This window comes from Cervus canadensis, chromosome 2 (assembly GCF_019320065.1).
Source record: "Cervus canadensis isolate Bull #8, Minnesota chromosome 2, ASM1932006v1, whole genome shotgun sequence".
Taxonomy (NCBI): Eukaryota; Metazoa; Chordata; class Mammalia; order Artiodactyla; family Cervidae; genus Cervus; species Cervus canadensis.
Window position 1 is genome coordinate 66,519,563 of NC_057387.1, and position 21,849 is coordinate 66,541,411.

General features: G+C 40.5%; 2 protein-coding genes across 2 annotated transcripts in view; one reads left to right on the plus strand and one right to left on the minus strand.

Annotated features, from left to right (window-relative positions):
• Window positions 1–673: 673 nt before the first annotated feature.
• The window catches only part of LOC122436821 (serine/threonine-protein kinase TNNI3K), a 371,699-nt gene continuing 350,523 nt past the window's right edge, over window positions 674–21,849 (minus strand). Inside the window, exons 28-29 of the mRNA XM_043460966.1 lie at window positions 4,483–4,562; window positions 674–1,186 (exon numbers count right to left, since the gene is read on the minus strand). Of these exons, the coding sequence (XP_043316901.1) occupies window positions 1,110–1,186; window positions 4,483–4,562 (157 nt within the window). The 3' untranslated portion in view covers window positions 674–1,109. The remainder of the gene's footprint in view (window positions 1,187–4,482; window positions 4,563–21,849) is intronic.
• The window catches only part of LRRC53 (leucine rich repeat containing 53), an 81,068-nt gene continuing 68,705 nt past the window's right edge, over window positions 9,487–21,849 (plus strand). The window contains 1 exon segment of the mRNA XM_043460960.1: window positions 9,487–9,595. Coding sequence (XP_043316895.1) covers window positions 9,547–9,595 — 49 coding nt within the window. The 5' untranslated portion in view covers window positions 9,487–9,546.

Below are 21,849 nucleotides of genomic sequence, written 5' to 3' on the forward strand. Positions count from 1 at the left end.
AAAGTCTGGAGACATTTTTGATTGTTGTGACTTAGGGAGCTCTTACTGGTATCAGGGGGGAGAAGCCAGAAAGCTATTAAAAATCCCCCAGTGCATAGGATAGCCCCCACAGAGAGTCAGTTCCTCCAATAATTCTGAGATCCAGTAACCCTGATTGAGAGAGTGCCCAATCTTCCTTTACTAATGGTATTTCTCTTACCAAGGTGCAAAGCAGCAATTATAACACTGAATTTTCATTGTTTCCTGCTTGATTTTGCCAGGTCTGTCCCTGAATGGCAAAACTATTTTGTTTGGTGGAAGTATTCCTGTCTCCCTGGTTGGGAGACTGAAGGGCAGATTTCTCATTTTCTGAAGGCAGCAGGCATCTTAGCTATTCTCCCAATGCACCGTGCCAGACTCTGGTGTGCGTGACAGCCTTGCATTTGTGGGTTGTTTTCGTAACGGTACCGATGGCATTTGTGACACCTTGGTGATGACAGCAGCAGGTCACTCAGGCAAAGCACAGAGCACTTGGCACCATGTAGAGAGTAGGCCAAGTAATTGTGCTATATGTTTGCAAGCTTCTGAATATGAAGATCATTACTTCTTTTTACCAGTATGTCTGAAAGAAAGGTGTACCTCGTGTAAGTCTTGTTGGAATGAAATACACTTCTGAATCAATTTTGTATGCCACTAAAAATCTTTAATCACAGAACTGGGCACTAGAAGTAACATAATGAGATAAGAAAATGAACAATTCTAAGAAATCAAACGCATGGCTTTCAAACACAAGTCGACTTAATTCAGTCTAGGAAGACACAATAATTGTTAAGTCCCCACCATGGACTGAGGCCCTATCTCCAAGCAACAACATGAATTTATTTTTTTAACTTACAAAATTAAAAAAAAATTCTTCAAATACATTTTGTTTTGGTTCTTTTGCATTTCATTCCTCAGCCCCAAATCCAAAGCCCAACTTGTGGTAGGGAATTAAATAGGACCAGTATGAGCAAGCCAATTTAAGGAGACCTTAGAGGGTAAAATATTATAATTGGAAGCAAGCCTGCCATGGTTGGAATTGTTACTGTCAGCTTGGAGGAAAACTCTCCTTAGGTAAATGTGGAATGCTGTCAGCTGCTGTCCTCAAAGCTGCCACTATTCCGGCAAGAATGAAAATGCATCGGGCTCATGGGATCAGACACGTAGCCTGCATCAGGAAAAAAGTTCAGATGTTACTTATTAGCCTTTCAGCCCATCTCCCCATTTTTCTTTTCTTTTTGTTTTAAATGTTTTGGCCATGCCATGCAGCATGTGGGGTCCTAGTTCCCTGACCAGGGATCGAACCTGGGCCCCCTGCATCAGGGGCTCAGAGTCTTAACCACTGAACTGCCAGGGAAGTCCCCTCCCCATTTTTCTTAACAGCTTCACCCAGTGTAACACACAGCCGCCAAGTAGCTTCTCCTGGCTCTTGTGAACAGAGTCTGTCTGCCCGTTGCTGGCAAGCAATTATAAAACTAAAGCAAAATTTACAATGACAACAGAGAGCTGAGACCAGAGGAACATCAATGATGGGAGTCTGACGTGAGCCCAAGCTGGCCAGGTGACAGTTTGCAGTAAAGAAGGGTACAATTTAGGAAGGTGGTAATATCGTGATGGCTAAAAGGATGAGCTTCACGTCAGGCAAATCTGGGTTTGAGCTCTGGCTCCACTATTACCAGTTCTGTGATTTTTGTTAACCTTTCTGAACCTCAGTGTCTTCATTGTAAAGGGGGGAAGTAATGGTACTTCGCCAAAAAGTTGGTAACACACATAAGACAGTTAGCACTGTCTGACACATAGTGAGTGAGAAACAGATGATGACTGCTGGAAAGGGGAGATATAGATGGCAATAGAGAAAAGCAGAGTATTCTCTATATCAGATTGGCTCTGATTGTTTTTTCTTTTCTCTCTGAGACTCCAATGTTTAAGTGTGCATCAATGCTTAGGTCTGAATTCTAGTGGCATTTGATGCTCAGTGAAGCACTAGTCCTGGGTGTGTCCAGAAAATTGAGGATCTGGCCGCAGTCCTAGAGAACGTAGGACGTGCACAGGGAAGCAGTTAGTTACCTTTCCACTCTGAGTAGGGAAGCCATTCACTGTTTCTGTGAAAATGGGCATATTTGTCAGTAGCTAATGCTGCTTTTGCTCCCTTTTGGTAGCTGAGTTTTCAAAACCAACTCAGCCATCCACATTTTCATTAGACATCTGGCGATACGCGGTTCAATGGGCATATTTATTTTCATAAGAAAGGTCTCCATCAGCATCTCTTAGGCAGCACATAAACTCTCAGGAAAGGCAGAGCCACCACTGCTGATGCTGTTTGAAGGGCTCCTTTCGATAGTTGGGCTGGCCCTGGCCAGCTGCAGTTAGGGGAAGCGGGAGTCACATTACTGAATCCTAACTCTGGGTGGAGGAAAAATCTGTATCTTGGAGCAAAAATATTTCCTTTCGTTCAGCCTGAAGCTACAACTCCATCCCAGGCATAGAGAGATGCTTTAATAAGCTCGTAATTCTCTCATTACTGTACAATCAACTGTCTAATGTACCACATGCAATTTTACTGGTCTACGATGCTCCATGCCTCTCTCTCCATAGGGCTCCAGTGGAAATCTGATTGTGAGCATCCTTCTTGCTAGTGTGGGCAGGCTTGCCTTCGGGTATGGGTAGCAAAATCAGCAGGACATAGATGCTGACATTTATCATTGATACCATCATCACCAGAGTTGAAGGGACAGTCTTTGTGCAGTCAGTCGGCTTAAGAGGGACCAAATGAAATTTGACCATGGCTTTAAGAAAAGACTGAACCATGTTTGCGTGTTTTGTTTCTTAAGGGTGAAAGGTCTCAAGTACAGCTATGTACTTAATTTTATCTGCATTCTCTAGCCCTGTTCTTTGGGGAAGAAACAGTTCATAAAGTTGCTGTTATATACCACAAGTGGTTTATGGAGTGGAAATGGAGGGCAATTAAAGGGTTCTGTCTTATACAATGTGATGTTCCTAGTGGGAGACATTGAAAACATCTTTTTCATCTACTGGGACTCTCACTCCATTCAAACACCCTCATGTTTTCTTCTACCCCTGGTACATATACACATAAGAAAAACCTACTTTCGTATGATTACATCCTTTTTTGTCTAGCTTCTCCATCTTGAGGAATTCTGTTCAATGTATTATCCCTTTAAGAAACAGATCCTTAAGAAGTGCTTCATCTTGAAACTCCACAAAGAAAGGAAAAGAGTCCTGGTCAAAGCACACATTTCAAAGGGCGCCCTATATTTTGTGGTTGTGCAGTCACATCTGTAAAGGTTTGAAAAAATGATATTATATCTATAAAAAAAAGTGATGATGTGACACTTAGCACATATTTTCCTCCGTTACTGGAGTGGCCAATTATGTCGTAAAGTTGACGATGAAAAGCACTCGGCTGCATTCTAGACATGTCCTGGGAGTCAGAAGCACAAAGGTTTCTTTCTTTAATGTTCCAAAGTAGTCTGTCGTATCTATCCAGAACATTTTCCCCCTTCATTTCTTAAAGGCTTCCTAATGCCTTAGGTATTGATACTCTGCAGACAAAGTGCATTGGTGAGGATCCCAAAGCTGCAGGGTCTACTGGCATCAGTAACACAGAACCAGGAACATAACATATGATTTATTCTTCCACAAACCCAGTTCTTATAATAAATCTGATCTATTTCACTGACATACATTTTTTTCAGCTCTACATATTGTCAAAGGAAGTTCCCATGAATAAATGAGCCCATTGTGCTAAAATTCCAATAAAATATAGAGCCTTTCAGGCTTAGAGGTTGGAGAAAGGACATCAGAGGCTTGGCACTTTAATATGGGAGCTGATGATAATGGTTATTGCCCATCCTCTGTCTTCCAGGGGCAAGCATAGAACTGTGCTAACTATTTCAAAGAGCTCTATTAGTTCTTTCTAAAGTAGTCCTGTGCAAAATGGATCCCATCAGTGAGACCCTCACCTCCTCTCCAGCTTTTGAGAGAATAGCTGGGTTCACATCTTACCCTCGGGTACTTGCTAAAGAGGAAATACTTCCCTAGGATATGGTGCAATTGTGGAAACTCATCTGTTGTTTTCTCCTCTTCCCTACATCTCTGTGATGTGGGGCTTAGAAGCAGTGAACTCAATAAGGTGGCAGCAAGGTGCTTGGAATGTCATGAGATGTAGGAGATTATTTTCATAAGAGTTGTACTTTTCCCACATGTACACACACTCCCATATACTTGTACATACACTTACAAACTTATGTACACATTATTAAACACAAAGATAACTAGACTTATATAAGACTTATAAGAGCAAATTTCCCACTTATGCTGTTTTTAAAAGCATCCTTCATTTCTACTTGTTACAAAATAGAATCTTCTCTACCTCATTATCAAACAGATATCACCTTCCCAGGGGTAGTTTTCTTAGTCAATCTGATGAATCTGTATACTTACCATATTTGTCAATGGTTGAGAACTGAAGACTTTTCTTCATGTCATCCAAAGACAGGCCTTGAGTGGAACATTGTCCAGCACTAGAAAATTCCATGAGACACTGTGAAAACCGTCGTGGCATTTGCTAAAAACATTTCTATAAACCAATTATTCTCTCAGCATAGATATCAGAGAACTGGCAATGTGATACAATGGTACTTTTATCTTATACTGACTTGTTCGGAAAGAGTTCAGAATTATTTGGAGCAAGTTAGATCTAGGTGTGTCAGATCTAGACAGGCTCCAATTCCTAGCTGTATAACCTTAGGCATCGTACCCTTTCTGAGCCTTAGTGTATTGATCTGTAAATCGGGGAAAGTACATAAATAATATGCAATTTGTCTTGATGATTAAATATAGCAAAAAGAGTTGAATATAAAATCTGGGTTAATATCCTTGCAAGCCTTGCTTAAAAGGAACTAAGGATCAGAATGTTATTATCTTAGTCATAATCAACAGAAATGAAACACATCCCAAAAGGTAATGTTATTTTTATATTGATATTATTATAACACGAATTACAAGATAGTGATAACAGTATTTATTGAATGATTCTTATGTATTAAGCATTTGCATATATCATTATATTTAATGTTTATCATTATTATTTCTCTCATTTTATAGGTCAGAAGGGCTTTCCACGTGGCGCTAATGGTAAAGAATCTGCCTGCCAATGCAGGAGATGTAAGAGACTTGGGTTCCATTCCTGGGTGGGGAAGATCCCCTGGAAGAGGAAATGACACCCCACTCCAGTATTCTTGCTGGGAGAACCCCATGGACAGAGGAGCTTGGCGGGCTACAGTCCATGAGGTTGCAAAGAGTTGGATGTGACTGAGTGTCTCTGAATACATAGATTAGAAATGGAGGCTGGGGCAACTAAGAAACTTGTTACATACATTTGGTAAATGGCTCACCTAGGATTCAAACCCAAGTCTTCCAGTTTCTAAAGTCTGTATCCTTGCCCAGTATTCAGTTGGGAATTTTCTCATGATTTCTTGGCTTAAATTAATCCTTCTCTTTGCCAAACTTCTACTCTACCATGTAGGTTAATGGGGTTGCTTCTTTTCTAATTTTTCAGACTCAAAACCTGAAGTTATCAGAGCTTTCAACCTAATATAAATCACATCTGTCAGTTGTATATCTGTAATTCCTCTTGTATCCATTTCTCTCATCCATACTTTAGCATCCTTAAAGAGGCAACCCAAGTTACCCCCAGAGCTGTCCCACTATGTCCACAGTAGAACTTGTAACTCCCCCTGTCCCCAAGCCAGTTCTCTCAAGCTCATTACTGACACTACACCATTCAGTTACTTAACCCAAAATGCTGGGGTCATTCTTGGTACCTTGCTTTTTCTTATATCTTCCACTTAATTCAAATCTTTTTAACTTTGCATCCAAAATGTAACCCTAATCCATCCATCTCTCCTCCTTCAAGGTTTAGGCCATATATATTTCTTGTCCGGACTGCTGCAATTTGCCTCCTAATTGATTTTCCTGGTTTCATTTCTGTTCCCTTATAATTCATTCTCCATATATTACCCAGAGTAGTCTTTTCAAAATATAAAAGCATACGCCATTTACTGACTCATTGAAAAGACCCTGATGCTGGGAAAGATTGAAGGAGGGAGGAGAATGGGACCACAGAAGTTGAGATGGCTGGATGGCATCACTGACTCAATGGACATGAGTTTGAATAATCTCTGGGAGTTGGTGATGGACAGGGAGGCCTGGCGTGCTGCAGTCCATGGGGTTGCAAAGAGTCGGACACGACTGAGCAACTGGACTGACACCATTTACCTACCTAAGACATACTTAAGGGCTTCCCTGGAAGCTCAGTGGTAAAGAATCCACCTGCTAGTGCAGGAGACACGGGTTCGATCCCTGATCTGGGAAAGTCCCACATGCCACAGAGCAACTAAGCCCGTGTGCCATAATTACTGAGTCTATGCTCTAGAGCCTGGAAGCAGCAATTACTGTGCCCGTGTGCTGCAACTACTGAGGCCCGCATGCCCTAGAGCCCATGCTCCACAACAAGAGAAGCCACTGCAGTGAGAAGCCTACGGACTGCAACTAGAAAGTAGCCCCTGCTCACAACTAGAGAAAAGCTCGTGCAGTGACAAATACCCAGCACAGCCAAAAATAAATAAATGAATAAATATATAAATTAAACATACTTAAAACCTTCCAACGACCTCCCAGTTCATTTAGAATAAAACACAAATACTTTACCCTCAAATACAAGGCTCTCTCAAACCTTGTCTCGTACCCCTCTCACCATCTTTGCTAAGCCCTTCTTTTGGCATTCTTTCTGTCCTTTGAACCTTCCAAGCTTTCTCCCAGTTCACAGCTTTTGCATTTGTGAGGTCTGCTTGGAATGCTTTTCTTTCTCTTTCTCTCTCTTTTTTTAAATTTTTATTGGAGTGTAGTTGCTTTACAATGTTGTGTTAGTTTCTGCTATAAAGCAAAGTGAATCAGCTTATGTATACACACATCCCCTCTTTTGGGGATTTCCTTCCCAGTTAGGTCAACACAGGACTGAGTAGAGTTCCTGGTGCTATACAGCAGGTTCTCATTAGTTATCGATTTTATACACAGTACTATATACATATATGTCAGCTCCAGTCTCCCAATTCATCCCACCTCCTCCTTTCCCCTCTTGGGATCCATACATTTGTTCTCTATATTGGTATTTCTACTTTTGCTTTGCAAATAAGTCCATCTATACAGTTTCTCTAGATTCCACTATATGTATTAATATATACTTGTTCTTTTCTTTCTGACTTACTTATAGGTCCATCTATGTCTCTGCAAGTGGCACAATTTTCATTCCTTTTTATAGTTGAGTAATATTCCATTGTATATACACACCACATCTTTACCCATTCCTCTGTTGACGAACATTTAGGTTGTTTCTGTATCCTGGCTATTGTAAATAGTGCTACAATGAACATTGGGGTGCATATACCTTTTTGAATTATGGTTTTCTCTCGGTATATGCCCAGGAATGGGATTGCTGGGTCATATGGTAGTTCTATTTTTAACTTTTTAAGGATATGTTACACAATTCTCCATAGCGGCTGTACCAATCTACATTCCCACCAACACTATAGGAGGGCTCTCTTTTCTCCACATCCTCTCCAGCATTTTTGTTCATAGATTTTTTGGCTTATGGCTACTCTGATTGTGTGAGGATTTACCTCATTGTAGTTTTGATTTGCACTTCTCTAATAATTAGAATAATTAGTGATACTGAGCATCTTTTTATGTGTTTGCTGGTCATCTCTATGTCTGCTTTGGAGAAATGTCTATTTGGGTCTTTCACCCATTTTTTGATTGGGCTGTTTTTTTTTTTTTAACATTAAGCTGCATGAGTTGTTTGTTTATTTAGGAGATTAATCTCTTGTCAATTGCTTTGTTTGCAAATATTTTCACCCATTCTGAGGGTTGTCTTTTTGTCTTGTTTATGATTTTCTTTGCTATGCAAAAGCTTTGGATTCCATTTGCTTATTTTTGTTTTTATTTTCATTACTCTAAGAGGTAGGTCAAAAAAGATCTTGTTGCAATTTATGTGAGTGTTTTGTCCAGGTTTTCCTCTAAGAGTTTTATAGTGCCTGTCCTTAGATTTAGGTCTTTAATCCATTTTGAGTTTATTTTTGTGTATGGTGTTAGGAAGTGTTTTAATTTCATTGTTTACATGTAGCTGTCCAATTTTCCCAGAACCACTTATTGAAGAGACTATCTTTTCTCCATTGTATATTCTTGCCCCTCCTTTAAGAATGACACTATGCCTTCTGGTGCAAGACTCCTGAATTTGAGTCTTCACTCCACTGTTTATTAGTTCTACAACCTTTTTGGCAAATTGTTTAACTGGCATGTGCCTCAGTTTGTGCAACTATAAAATGGGAATTATAACAAGACTTCACTTATAATGTTAATTTTAGAGAATTAAAGAAATATTAATAATTTTAAAGTATTTTGAACAGTTCTAACATTTAGTAAGCACTCTAAAATGTTACCTACTTTATTATTTATCAAGTTCCAACTCAAAGAAAGCATTTCCTCAAAGTCCTCTTGGATACTCCCAGTTGGAATTCCATCTCTCTCCAGTACTTTTTACTCCCAACACAGGGCTTATCAGAGTCTGCCTTGGTGTAGAATGATCTATATTTCCATACTAATACCCCACTAAACAGAATGCCTGTGCAGGTCTGAGATCCTAATACCTGTGGGTCTTCTGCAGGACTTAGCTGGTACTTCGTAAATAGTTAAAATAATAAAAGTGTGTTAAATTAAGTTATTACAAAATATTCATTTGGAGAAGTTAGACTTTTCTAAATACTTATATGAATTCACATAGATTAACTCACTTAGCTGCCTTAAAAATGACTACATGTTTGGTTACTTTCTTAAGCCTTAAAGTGAAGATACTGTTTCTTAGAGAAAAACAATGATTACAAAAAGGAAGTATTGAACTACAGTGGGATATAGCATGATCTCAATCAACATTAAATGGCAAATTACACTCAGTTTTGGACAACATAATCTCATTCAAGAAATTTGTCAAAATCAAAATTACCGTACTAATTTCTGTAACCTCCTTAGCACTCAAGCTCCTTGTAAGAAATGAGCCATAAGCAGTAGTCTTGGCAACAAGAAGACAATAGGGAATAAATATTTTATCATCAAAAAGGCTATCTGGTTTCCTATGAATAAAAGCCCATCTCCAAGTTGTCTTATTTATTTAGTTGCTGAATGCAATTCGTGCCAGGGGACTTAACCTTCCTGCCCAAGAGATACCACATGAGCTGTCTCTGGCTGCTATTCTAGGATGACAGACAGATGGAAGCTAAGCTCAGTCAGGGCAGACAAAGCAGAAGAAACCAGACCTTGATCAGTGGAACTAACTGTCCTCAACCCGTGGGTATCCAGACTTCAGTGGGAGTCTCACAGAAGCCCAGAGTTTCAGAGACACACCGGGACCTCTGTTGGCTGAAGTCATGGCCAGTGTAAATAGGCATTTCCAGGATGCAGCTGCCCCATGAATTCAGTGAAAGTAAATCTGAACCAATGGCAGGTAAGGAAAACACTCAATTTTGCAGCGTTTCATGTTACTGGTCACCTAGGAGGCTTTCTTTATGCTAAAAGGATAATATGTATCATATACAGGCATATATACGAATGACATATAATATTATAATGGTAATTTTATATATACCTTTTATGGGAATAGAATGAAACCTTGTCTTTTAAAGAGAATAAGACAGTCTTTAGGTTAGTGTTTGCATACTACAATGTTATATTGATATATCTTATTTTAGTGCTAAAACAGTTTCAGTCATTTTAGGCTAAATAGTTCATATTAGCTCTGTGATGGATATGCAAAGATAAGCATAATCATCAGTCATTTTCTCTTATAAAGATATACTGCATGTGTGTCTGCTCAGTCAATCAGTCATGTGTGACTCTTTGTGGCCCCCATGGACCGTAGCCCACCAGGCTCCTTCTGTCCACGGAATTTCCCAGGTGAGAATACTGGAGTGGGTTGTCATTTCCTTCTCCAGGGGATCTTCCTGACCCAGGGATTGAACCTGCGTCTCTTGTGTCTACTGCACTGGCAGGCGAGTTCTTTACCAGCTGAGTCACTATACCTAAAAGATACACTAGGGAATGAATAATTTATCCATCAGGAAGACCTGAACCAAAATCCAGAAGTTATTTTTTGCTTCTCAATCCACGTGTTATGTTATAGACTACCTAGTTGATTGGCTGCTAATGAGGCCAGTTCACACCCAAATCCAAATAACGCAATTTGTATTTTTGTGTGTGCACATCATTCAGACTGTGGCTTGTCAGCACAACATAGCTTGTTTGCAAATAGTCACTCATGTACCCTGAGCAAAGACAACAACAAAACAAAGACAAAAAACATTCAAAACTAAAATATGAGGCTATGTTGGCTGAAATGAATGCAGAGATAATGACTCTCATGACAAGCACATTAAACAAAAATATTATCCAGGGAGAAGTAAATCAATATATACATAAGATACAGAGGAACCTTGAAGAGTGGGAAAAGCACTAGCAGATAGAACACACCCAAATATAGATTCAACTCTCCAAAGCAGGAGTTAGGCAGAGTCTACACACTAAACTGGTGGGTTAATGCATATTATGGGTAAAACTCTCAAAAGGAATATGAAAACAGAGTTTTTCTATACACTTAAAAACAGTTCTGATCACTAGAAGCTAGCATGGCATCAGTAAGAAAAAAAAAATATGCTAGATTGGCTTCATTTCTTTTCAGTAAGGATAAACTTAAAGGGGCAATCCATAGGTTAGAACATAGAGCTAGACTCATATCATGGGCAGAACTTCGCCCGATTGCTTTATGAGTAATGAGGGGAGGTCTGTGCCAGGTGACAATGGTTAGATTGGATTGTCACTGGTTGAATATTCAGAATCAACAAAGACCTCAGGTAGGTGACATCTCCTACAGTTTAGACATTGATAAAAGTTAAAACAAAATACTGCATTTCCTAACATTAGAACTGTCCATAAATAGATTGAGTTGTTCTAGAAGGGGATACCATCTCATCTTCAGGCATATTCCAGCTGTGGTTGGAACATCTGGTTCCAACTGGGTGCTACAGAGGGAACCCGGTGTCCATCTGGAAATCACATGACCCTATTTCTTACATTCTATGATTCTTCAGAAGGTATCTGGGAATGATGTAGTCTCTGAAACTAGCTTTGATGTATTGGAAAGGCGGAGTGAAATTACACAGTTCCCACTTAGGCAGAAGATTTTTATCTTCTTTACCTGCACTGGCTGACATTTGGCCAGGGCTGAATGTCTGATTCCCACGCACACACATACCCGCATACCTAGCTCTACATTACCACTTCTGCTCAAGCTGGTGTTTGTAGCTTTTTGTCTACATACATTTCATTTGATACAGTAACTGAACCATGCTATTTGCCTGAAGGAACCATCTTCTTGAGTGCTTTTTTTCTTCAAAGGAAGAACCACACTGCCATCTAAGATGAAGCAAAGGAAAGTGTAGAGAAGTCACTTTCACATAAACCCGTCATTAAGGATTTGAATGACAGGCTGTGTAAGGCTGGCACTGAAAAATTCTGAGCTGCTTCACAAGGGTTTTTATATAAGGCACATTTATAGAATACTCATGTCGAACACCTGAGGGGTGGGGAAAAACCCTAAAACACTGTCATCTCTTAATCCAGAAAGGTATATTGTTAAGGTCCATGAGGAAGGAAGAAAAGACTGTCTGAAGAGTTCCCGGGGAATCTGCGTCCCGTCTCTCCCGAGTGATGGGAAGAGGCAATGCCTCAGGGAGTGCAAACGGAGTCCATTTAGAGCCTCAAAAGCAGCCAGTATTGTGGCTTCCCAGGTGGAACAAGTGGTAAAGAATCAACCTGCCAGGGCTGGAGATGTAAGGTGCAGGTTGGCCTGGGTCAGGAAGATTCCCTGGAGGAAGAAATGGCAACCCACTTCAGTATTCTTGCCTGCAGAATCCCACGGACAGAGAAACTTGGAGGGCTACAGTCACAAAGAGTTGGACAGGACTGAGCAGGCGCCCATACACACACACACACACACACACACACACACACACACACACCACATTGTGGCTTCCAAATCACAGCCTGCCAAATGCATCTGGTATTGAAGCAGCAAATCATGGCTTTGGCTGTGGGATTCATGAATTCTCGGAATATCTGCTGGTGCCATAATTGCTTCTGACGGAATTACATTCCAAAGAAGACTTCAGATGGGCATACAATCTAAGAGAAACCAATTTTATCATATTCTTCCAAATGTGGCATACGCTGTGCTGGGGATTTTGCCTTGGTGAATTACAGCACATGTATACAGTCTACATGGCTTGCAAGCAAGAGTAAAATTAAAACAACCAGATAAAAATAAAGCGACCTAGAACATTAAGTTCTGTCACAGTGACATAAAAGTAATTTCTTATATTTGCAGAGGGCTTTATAGCTTGCACATACTTTTCAATTGATTAAAGAGTTTAAAACCTCCATGGAGTTTAGCTTAAAACCTCCATGGGTGTCCAAGGAGGCATCAATCCTATGCAGGTGGAAAGTCAGGCTCAAGAGGTTTGAATCACCTGCACAAACTCACAGAACTAGCAAGAGGCAGAGCCAGAACTTGATCAACAGGTCTTTATATTTCCAGTGCATGCTTTTTCTTCTAAAATACACTTCATTTAACAGCAGTATGGGCTTCTTAGATAGTTTAGTGGTAAAGACTCTCCCTGCCAATGCAAGAGCCACAGAAGAAGACGTCTGTTTCGTCCTTTAGTTGGGAAAATCTCCTGGAGGAGGGCCTGGCAACCCACTCCAGTACCCTTGTCTGGAGAATCCCATGGACAGAGGAGCTGGCAGGTGATAGTCCATGGGATCATAAAGAATTGTACACAACTGAGCACGCACACACACACACAGCAGCACATGTCAAACTGTTGATGTGTTACCACATGGGGAGCTCACTGAATGAGTCAAGAGTTACAGAGTTTTGGACCCTTTGCATAAAAAAGTGATCAAGAAAATTCTTAGGGAGAATATGCCTCCTCATCATAGAGAGACCAGAATCAGCTTTTCATGTCTTGCTTTGTTAGACCTTTTAAGAAAGGATACTTTCCACTGTCTAACAATGGCTTCCCCGTCCCTGAGCAGTGATGTCAAAACATGAGGCACACACCAAACTTTCTAAATGAGATGTTTATGATTCTTCCCGATTCTGAGCTTGTGTAAGGTTTCCTAAGCCGCACACATGGATTCATCTTCCTAAACATTGTCCTAAGTTGAATAGAAAACAATTAGGTAACCGGTGTGATTAAACACTTCAGGCAAAATTTTCTTTCAAGTTGTTCCCATTAGTTTTATGCAGTTAAAAATGCCCTCCAGGGCGGCCTGTAACCTGGAAGATTTAGTCATTTGGATTTTGCATAAAATAGCACCATCTAAGGCCTCACAGCTTTGCAAATATGCTTGGTGGTTTGTTGGATCTTTTTGCCGTCTGTCTGAACCATGTTACCTGTGTAAGGATATTAGCCCAAGGATCAGCGCCATATGCACCCTCAACCCTTTCCTCCAGAGGAATATATCCAAGTTAGGAGTCATTTATTTCACTCAAAGGGAAACACAGACAGGCAATATTTAACCAGAATTTCAGAGCTTTGACACTAATCTAAAGGACTAATACAAAGAAAAGGTGAAGAAACAGCCTGTTGAGATCCCTAATAAAGGTGTTTACACAAAGAAAATAAATGCCTTGCCATAGAAAGGGCTACTAGAGTCATCTGGCTATTCCTTTTGGCATTTAGCTGTAAACAAATACATCTATTTAAAACAGATCTGTCAGAAGGGATAAATGCCGTTGTACACTTTGCAATTTCTCTCTATGCCACACATCTTTTCTTTGGCCTAAAGAGAAAGACGACATTTCTATTAGAAACAGAATCACCTTTGGCCTAACTTTGAAATAGTCCAGTCAGATTACTATGAATAAACCTTTGTTAATTTATCAGCTAGATTGAACATATTTATTTATTCATGATTTCCCTCTGGCTGTTTTGAAAACATTATTTTGTCTTTGTCAATATTCCCTACTTGATAATGTCCTAAATTAAAACAAATTTATTGCACCCATTACAGTAAATGGACAATGGCCAAAGTGTTTAATGGGGTCAGAGGTCAGTGCAAAGTATCTTTTTCAGGAAAATCAAGCCCATCAGCTTTCTATCAATGGCAAATGTCCCCGGGCTATAAAAAGACTGAAAGACTTGGCAATGGGTCATGGCTCTATTTGAGCCATTAGGTAAATAGCCAAGGTCTCAGCTCCCTTACTTTTAGAGGAAAAAGCAATTAGGTAAAGAATTATGAATAAGGAAAAATGCAGTGAGAACTGAAAGTGTGCATTAATTCCTTGATGGTTTATAAATTATTAATGTGCTCAACAGTAACCTGACAACATACCACCTCTCAATTTACCTCTGCTTTGAACAGGTATAAATGAATCAGCTGTACAATCTAGCAGGAGGTGGACTTTGCCTGCTAAACTGAGGAAAATCCTTTAAATATAGCAGAATCTTTCTTATCCTTCACTGTTTGTATCCAAAAAAGGGAAATCCTGTTAAATACAGAACTGTGAGATCTTGGTAGCAGGAGAGTTATTAAGCCCACTCCTTGTCCCTTCATTTATCCACCTCTCATTTTACTGAGAAGTACACTGAAGCCATGTAAAGTGAATTAATGTATTCAAGTTCATATGCTAAGGTCAGAGTGAAGTCAAGAATATAAGCTGGAGTGGTAAACCTCTAGTCTTCTCTGATGATTTTTATTCTTATTTATAAGTGGAGAGGGAAACTAAAATTTGCAGCGTATTTGCTAAGCGCCAGGAACACAACCAGATGCCTTACAATCCCTGTAATTTTTGCTCCTCCCCAAAATTCATTTTACATGCAAGGAAACAAATGCTTAGAAAGTCTAAAACTTGTCCAGGGTCACGCAGTTGTAATTCAAACCTCAAGGAAATCAACCCTGAGTATTCATTGGAAGGACCTATGTTGATGCTCCAATACTTTGACCACCTAATGCCAAGAGCTGATTCATTGGAAAAGACCCTGATGCTGGGAAAGATTGAGGGCAGGAGAAGAAGCAGGTTACAGAGGATGAGAAAGTTGGATGGTATGAAGCATCAATATGAACAAAGCTAGTAGAGGTGATGGAAGTAGTTGAGCTACTTCAAATTTTAAAAGATGATAGTGTTAAAGTGCTGCACTCAATATGCCAGCAAATTTGGAAAACTCAGCAGTGGCCACAGGACTGGAAAAGGTCAGTTTTCATTTCAATCCCTAAGAAAGACAATGCCAAAGAATGCGCAAACTACCACTCAGTTTTACTCATCTCACACACAAGAAAAGTAATGCTCAAAATTCTCCAAGCCAGGCTTCAACAATACATAAACCATGAACTTCCAGTTGTTCGAACTGGTTTTAGAAAATGCAGAGGAACCAGAGATCAAATTGCCAACATCCACGGGATCATCGAAAAAGCAAGAGAGTTCCAGAAAAAACATCTATTGCTGCTTTATTGACTATGCAAAAGCCTTTGACTGTGTAGATCATGAAAAACTGTGGAAAATTCTGAAAGAGATGGGAATACCAGACCACCTGACCTGCCTCCTGAGAAATCTGTATGCAGGTCAGGAAGCAACAGTTAGAACTGGACATGGAACAACAGTCTGGTTCCAAATAGGAAAAGGAATATGTCAAGGCTGTATATTGTCACCTTGCTTATTTAACTTATATGCAGAGTACATCATAAGAAATGCTGGGCTGGATGAAGCATAACCTGGAATCAAGATTGCTGGGAGAAATATCAAAAACCTCAGACAGGCAGATGACACCACCCTTATGGTAGAAAGCAAAGAACCACTAAAGAGCCTCTTGATGAAAGTGAAAGAGGAGAGTGAAAAAGTTGGCTTAAAGCTCAACATTCAGAAAACTAAGATCATGGCATCCATTCTCATCACTTCATGGCAAATAGATGGGGAAACAGTGGAAACAGTGGCTGATTTTATTTTTCTGGGCTCCAAAATAACTGCAGATAGTGACTGGAGCCATGAAATTAGACGACACTTGCTCCTTGGAAGAAAAGTTATGACAAACCTAGACAGCATATTAAAAAGCTTTGCCAACAAAACTTTGCCAAAATTACTTTGCCAACAAAGGTCCTTCTAGTCAAAGCTATGGTTTTTCTAATAGTCATATATGGATGTGAGAATTGGACTATAAAGAAGGCTGAGCACCCAAGAATTGATGCTTTTGAACTGTGGTATTGCAGAAGACTCTTGAGAGTCCCTTGGACTGCAAGGAGATCAAACAATCAATCCTAAAGGAAATCAGTCCTGAATATTCATTGGAAGGACTGATGCTGAAGCTGAAACTCCAATACTTTGGCCACCTGATGCAAAGAGTTGACTCATTGGAAAAGACCCTGATGCTGGGAAAGATTGAGGGCAGGAGGAGAAAGAGAAGACAGAGGATGAGATGGTTGGATGGCATCACCAACTTGGTGGACATGGGTTTGGGTGGACTCCGGGAGTTGGTGATGGACAGGGAGGCCTGGCGTGCTGCAGTCCATGGGGTCGCAAGAGTTGGACACGACTGACCGACTGAACTGAACTGAACAGAGGATGAGATGGATGGATGGTATCACAGACTCAATGGACATGAGTTTGAGCAGACTTCGGGAGATAGTGAAGGACAGGGAAGTCTGGTGTACTGCGGTTCATGAGGTTAAAAGTAGTTGGACATGATTTAGCAGGCGCTCTGTCCTGTCCGACTCTTAGCGACCCCATGGACTGCAGCACTCCAGAACTCAATGTCCATCACCAACTTCTGGAGCTTACTCAAACTCATGTCCATTGAGTCCGTGATGCCATTCAACCATCTCATCCTCTGTCGTGCCTTTCTCCTCCTGCCTTCAATCTTTCCCAGCAACAGGGTCTTTTCAAATGAGTCAGTTCTTCACATCAGGTGGCCAAAGTATTGGAGTTTCAGCTTCAGCATCAGTCCTTCCAATGAATATTCAGGACTGATTTCCTTTAGGATTGATTGTTTGATCTCCTTGCAGTCCAAGGGACTCTCAAGAGTCTTCTGCAATACCACAGTTCAAAAGCATCAATTCTTGGGTGCTCAGCCTTCTTTATAGTCCAATTCTCACATCCATATATGACTATTAGAAAAACCATAGCTTTGACTAGAAGGACCTTTGTTGGCAAAGTAATTTTGGCAAAGTTTTGTTGGCAAAGCTTTTTAATATGCTGTCTAGGTTTGTCATAACTTTTCTTCCAAGGAGCAAGTGTCGTCTAATTTCATGGCTCCAGTCACTATCTGCAGTTATTTTGGAGCCCAGAAAAATAAAATCAGCCACTGTTTCCATTGTTTCCCCATCTATTTGCCATGAAGTGACGAGAATGGATGCCATGATCTTAGTTTTCTGAATGTTGAGTTTTAAGCCAACTTTTTCACTCTCCTCTTTCACTTTCATCAAGAGGCTCTTTAGTTTTTCTTCACTTTCTGCCATAAGGGTGGTGTCATCTGCATATCAGAGGTTATTGATATTTCTCCCAACAATCTGGATTCCAGCTTGTGCTTCATCCAGCCCAGCATTTCTCATGATGTACTCTGCATATAAGTTAAATAAGCAGGGTGACAATATACAGCCTTGACATACTCCTTTTCCTATTTGGAACCTGTCTGTTCCATGTACAGTCTAACTCTTGTTCTAGACTTGCATACAGATTTCTCAGGAGGCAGATCAGGTGGTCTGGTGTAACCATCTCTTGAAGAATTTTCCACAGTTCGTTGTGATCTACACATTCAAAGGCCTTGGCATAGTCAATAAAGCAGAAGTAGATGTTTTTCTGAAACTGTCTTACTTTTAAATGATCCTGTGGATGTTGGCAATTTCTCTGGTTCCTCTGTCTTTTCTAAATAGAGCTTGAACATCTGGAAGTTCACAATTCATGTACTGTTGAAGCCTGCCTTGGAGAATTTTGAGCATTACTTTGCTAACATATGAGATAAGTGCAATTTTGCGGTAGTTTGAGCATTCTTTGCAGAGCCTTTCTTTGGGATTCGAATGAAAAAGGACATTTTCCAGTCCTGTGGTCACTGCTGAGTTTTCCAAATTTGCTGGCATATTGCATGTATCATTTTAACACCATCATCTTTTAGGATCTGAAGTAGCTTAACTGCAATTCCATCACCTCCACTAGCTTTGTTGGTAGTAATGGTTCCTAAGACCCACTTGACTTCACATTGCAGGATGTCTGGCTTTAGGTGATTGATCACACCATCTTGGCTATCTGGGTCATAAAGATCATTTGGTATGGTTCTTCTTGTATTCTTGCCACCTTTTCTTAATATTTTCTGCTTCTGTTAGGTCCATACCATTTCTGTCATTTATTGTGCACATCGTTGCAAGAAATGTTCCCTTGTTGTCTAATTTTCTTGTAGAGATCTCTAGTCTTTCCTATTCTATTGTTTTCCTCTATTTGTTTGCATTGATTACTGAGGAAGGCATTCTTATCTCTCCTTGCTATTCTTTGGAACTCTGCATTTAAACGGGTGTATCTTTCTTTTTCTCCTTCGCCTTTGCATCTTTTCTTTTTTCAGCTATTTGTAAGGACTCGTCAGACAAACATTTTGCCTTTTTACATTTCTTGGGAATGGTTTTGAAAAAAAAAAAAAAAGTGGCAGTAATCACTGCCACTTGTGCAATGTTCATATATACCTCTGTCCATAGTTCTTCAGTTACTCTATCAGATCTAATTCCTTGAATCTATTTGTTACTTCCACTGTAAAATCATAACGGATTTGATTTAGGTCATACCTGAATGGTCTAGTGGTTTTCCATACTTTCTTCAATTTAAGTCTGAATTTGGAAATAAGGAGTTCATGATCTGAGCCACAGTTAGCTCCCAGTCTTGTTTTTGCTGACTGTATAGAGCTTCTCCTTCTATGGCTGCAAAGAATATAATCATTCTGATTTCGGTACTGACCATCTGGTGATGTACATGTGTAGTCTTCTCTTGTGTTGTTGGAAAAGGTTGTCTGATATGGCCAGTGCATTCTCTTAGGAAAACTCAGTTAGCCTTTAACTTGCTTCCTTTTGTACTCCATGGCTGAATTTGTCTGTTACTCCAGGTTATCTCTTGTCTTCCTACTTTTGCATTCTAGTCCCCTATAAGGAAAAGGATATCTTTTTTGGGTGTTCTAGAAGGTCTTGGAGGTCTTTTAGAACCATTCAACTTCAGCTTCTTCAGCATTACTGGTTGGGGCATAGATTTGGATTACTGTGATACTGAATGGTTTGCCTTGGAAACAATCAGATCATTCTGTTGTTTTTGAGATTGTATCCAAGTACTATGATGGCACTCTATTTCTTCTAAGGGATTCTTGCCCACAGTAGTAGATATAATGGTCAGCTGAGTTAAATTCACCCATTCCAGTCCATTTTAGTTTGCTGATTCCTAAAATGTCAACATTCACTCTTGCCACCTCCTGTTTGACCACTTCTAATTTGCCTTGATTCATGAACATAATATTCCAGGTACCTACGCAATATTGCTTTTTACAGCATTGGACTTTACTTCCATCACCAGTCACATCCACAGCTGGGTGTTGTTTTTGCTTTGGCTCTGTCTCTTCATTCTTTCTAGAGTTATTTCTCCACTGATCTCCAGTAGCATATTGGGCACTTACCGACCTGGGGAGTTCATCTTTCAGTGTCCTAGCTTTTTGCCTTTTCATACTGTTCATGGGGTTCTCAAGGCAAGAATACTAAAGTGGTTTGCCATTCCCTTCTCCAGTGGACTACATTTTGTCAGAACTGTCCACCATGACCTGTCTGTCTTCGGTGGCCCTATGTGGCATGGCTAATAGTTTCATTGAGTTAGACAAGGCTGTGGTCCATGTGATTAAATTGGTTAGATTTCTGTGATTGTAGTCTTCATTCCGTCTGCCCTCTGATGGAGAAGGATAAGAGGCTTATGGAAGCTTCCTGAGGGGAGAGACTGACTGAGGGGGAAACTGGGTCTTGTTTTGATGGGTGTGGTCATGCTCAGTAAATCTTTAATCCAATTTTCTGCTGATGGTCGAGGCTGTGTTCCCTCCCTTTTGTTTGACCTGGGGCCAAACTTTGTTGGAGGTAATGAAGGTAATGGTGACCTCCTTCAAAAGGCCCCATGCAAGCACTGCTGCACTCAGTGCCCCTAATCCTATAGCAGGCCACTGCCGACCCACGCCTCCACTGGAGACTCCTGGACACTCATGGGCGAGTCTGGGTCAGTCTCTTGTAAGGTCACTGCTCCTTTCTCCTGGGTCCCAGTGTGCACAAGCTTTTGTAAGTGCCCTCCAAGAATCTGTTTCCCTAGTCCTGTGTAAGTTTTGGTGACTCTATGGTGGGGTTAATGGCATCCTCCTCCAAGAGAGCTTATACCATGCCCAGGTCTACTGCACCCTGAGCCCCTGCCCCTGCAGCAGTCCATTGCTGACCCATACCTCCGCAGGAGACACTCAAACACAGTTTTGGCTCATATCTGTGAGGTCTCTGGGTCCTGATGCAAACAAGGTTTGTTCATGCCCTCCAAGCGACTGAACAACAGCAAATCTCCTGCTTTCCCCCACTTAACCTTGTTGGCTCTAGGAATGTTTCCCAAATTTATACCATAATCTTGTCTCTATCCCTCTGCCCATGGTTGTTTATCAAGCACAATGTCAGGCACTGTGCTGAGTAGGAAGGATTCAGATATGAGCATGTTGGGCATGGACACTACTCTCTTTGGTAGAAATGCGAACTTGGACAGGTAAACGTTAATTCTGGGAACATGGTACATATTCTAGAGGGTACCCTCCCTACACAGAGGAAATGACATGACATGACAGACAAGCAAAGGTTTCCAAGGGGAGGTGACTTCTGGGGAAAGGACTGAGTAGGGGTATGTGTGAAGACCCCGGAAATTAAATGGCTAAAGTGAATATATATATTATTTTAACTTTTCATTTTGAAGCAATCTCAAAATAAAAAAGGTTGCAACTACAGTACATTTTCCCCTGAACAATTTAAGAGTAAACTGCCAGTCTGATACCCATGATCTCCCCAATATATTCGTGTACTCCTAAAATAAAGACATTCTCTTACATAGCCACAATAGAAGCATTTCATTCCACCATCTACCCTCAGACTCCATTTGTCTGTTATCTCTATAGTGCTCTTTACAGCAAAATGATCCAATTCAGAATAACACTGTTATACTTCTTTAATCGTCAATCTTGAACAGTTCTCAGTCTGTACTTGAATTTCATGACATTTTCTGAAGATGATGAGCCAGTTATTTTGCAGTGGCCTTTGTGCATGTGTGCATGTACAGTCACTTCAGTCGTGTCTGACTCTTTGCAGCTCTATTGACTGTAGCACACTAGGCTCCTCTGTCCAAGGGACTCTTTAGGCAAGAATACCCCAGTATTCTTGGGGTGGGTTGCTATGCCCTCTTCCAGGGGATCTTCCTGACCCAGGGATGGAACCTGTGTCTCTTATGTCTCCTGCATTGGAAAGTGGGTTCTTTACCACTAGCTCCACCTGGGAAGCCCGAGTGTCCTTTAATTTGGCTATATTTGAGATTTACTAATAATTAATTTAAAATTATGCATCTTTGCTGGGAGGTATAACAGAAATGATCCTGTATTCTAGTCACGGTATCTCACTGCATTTGAT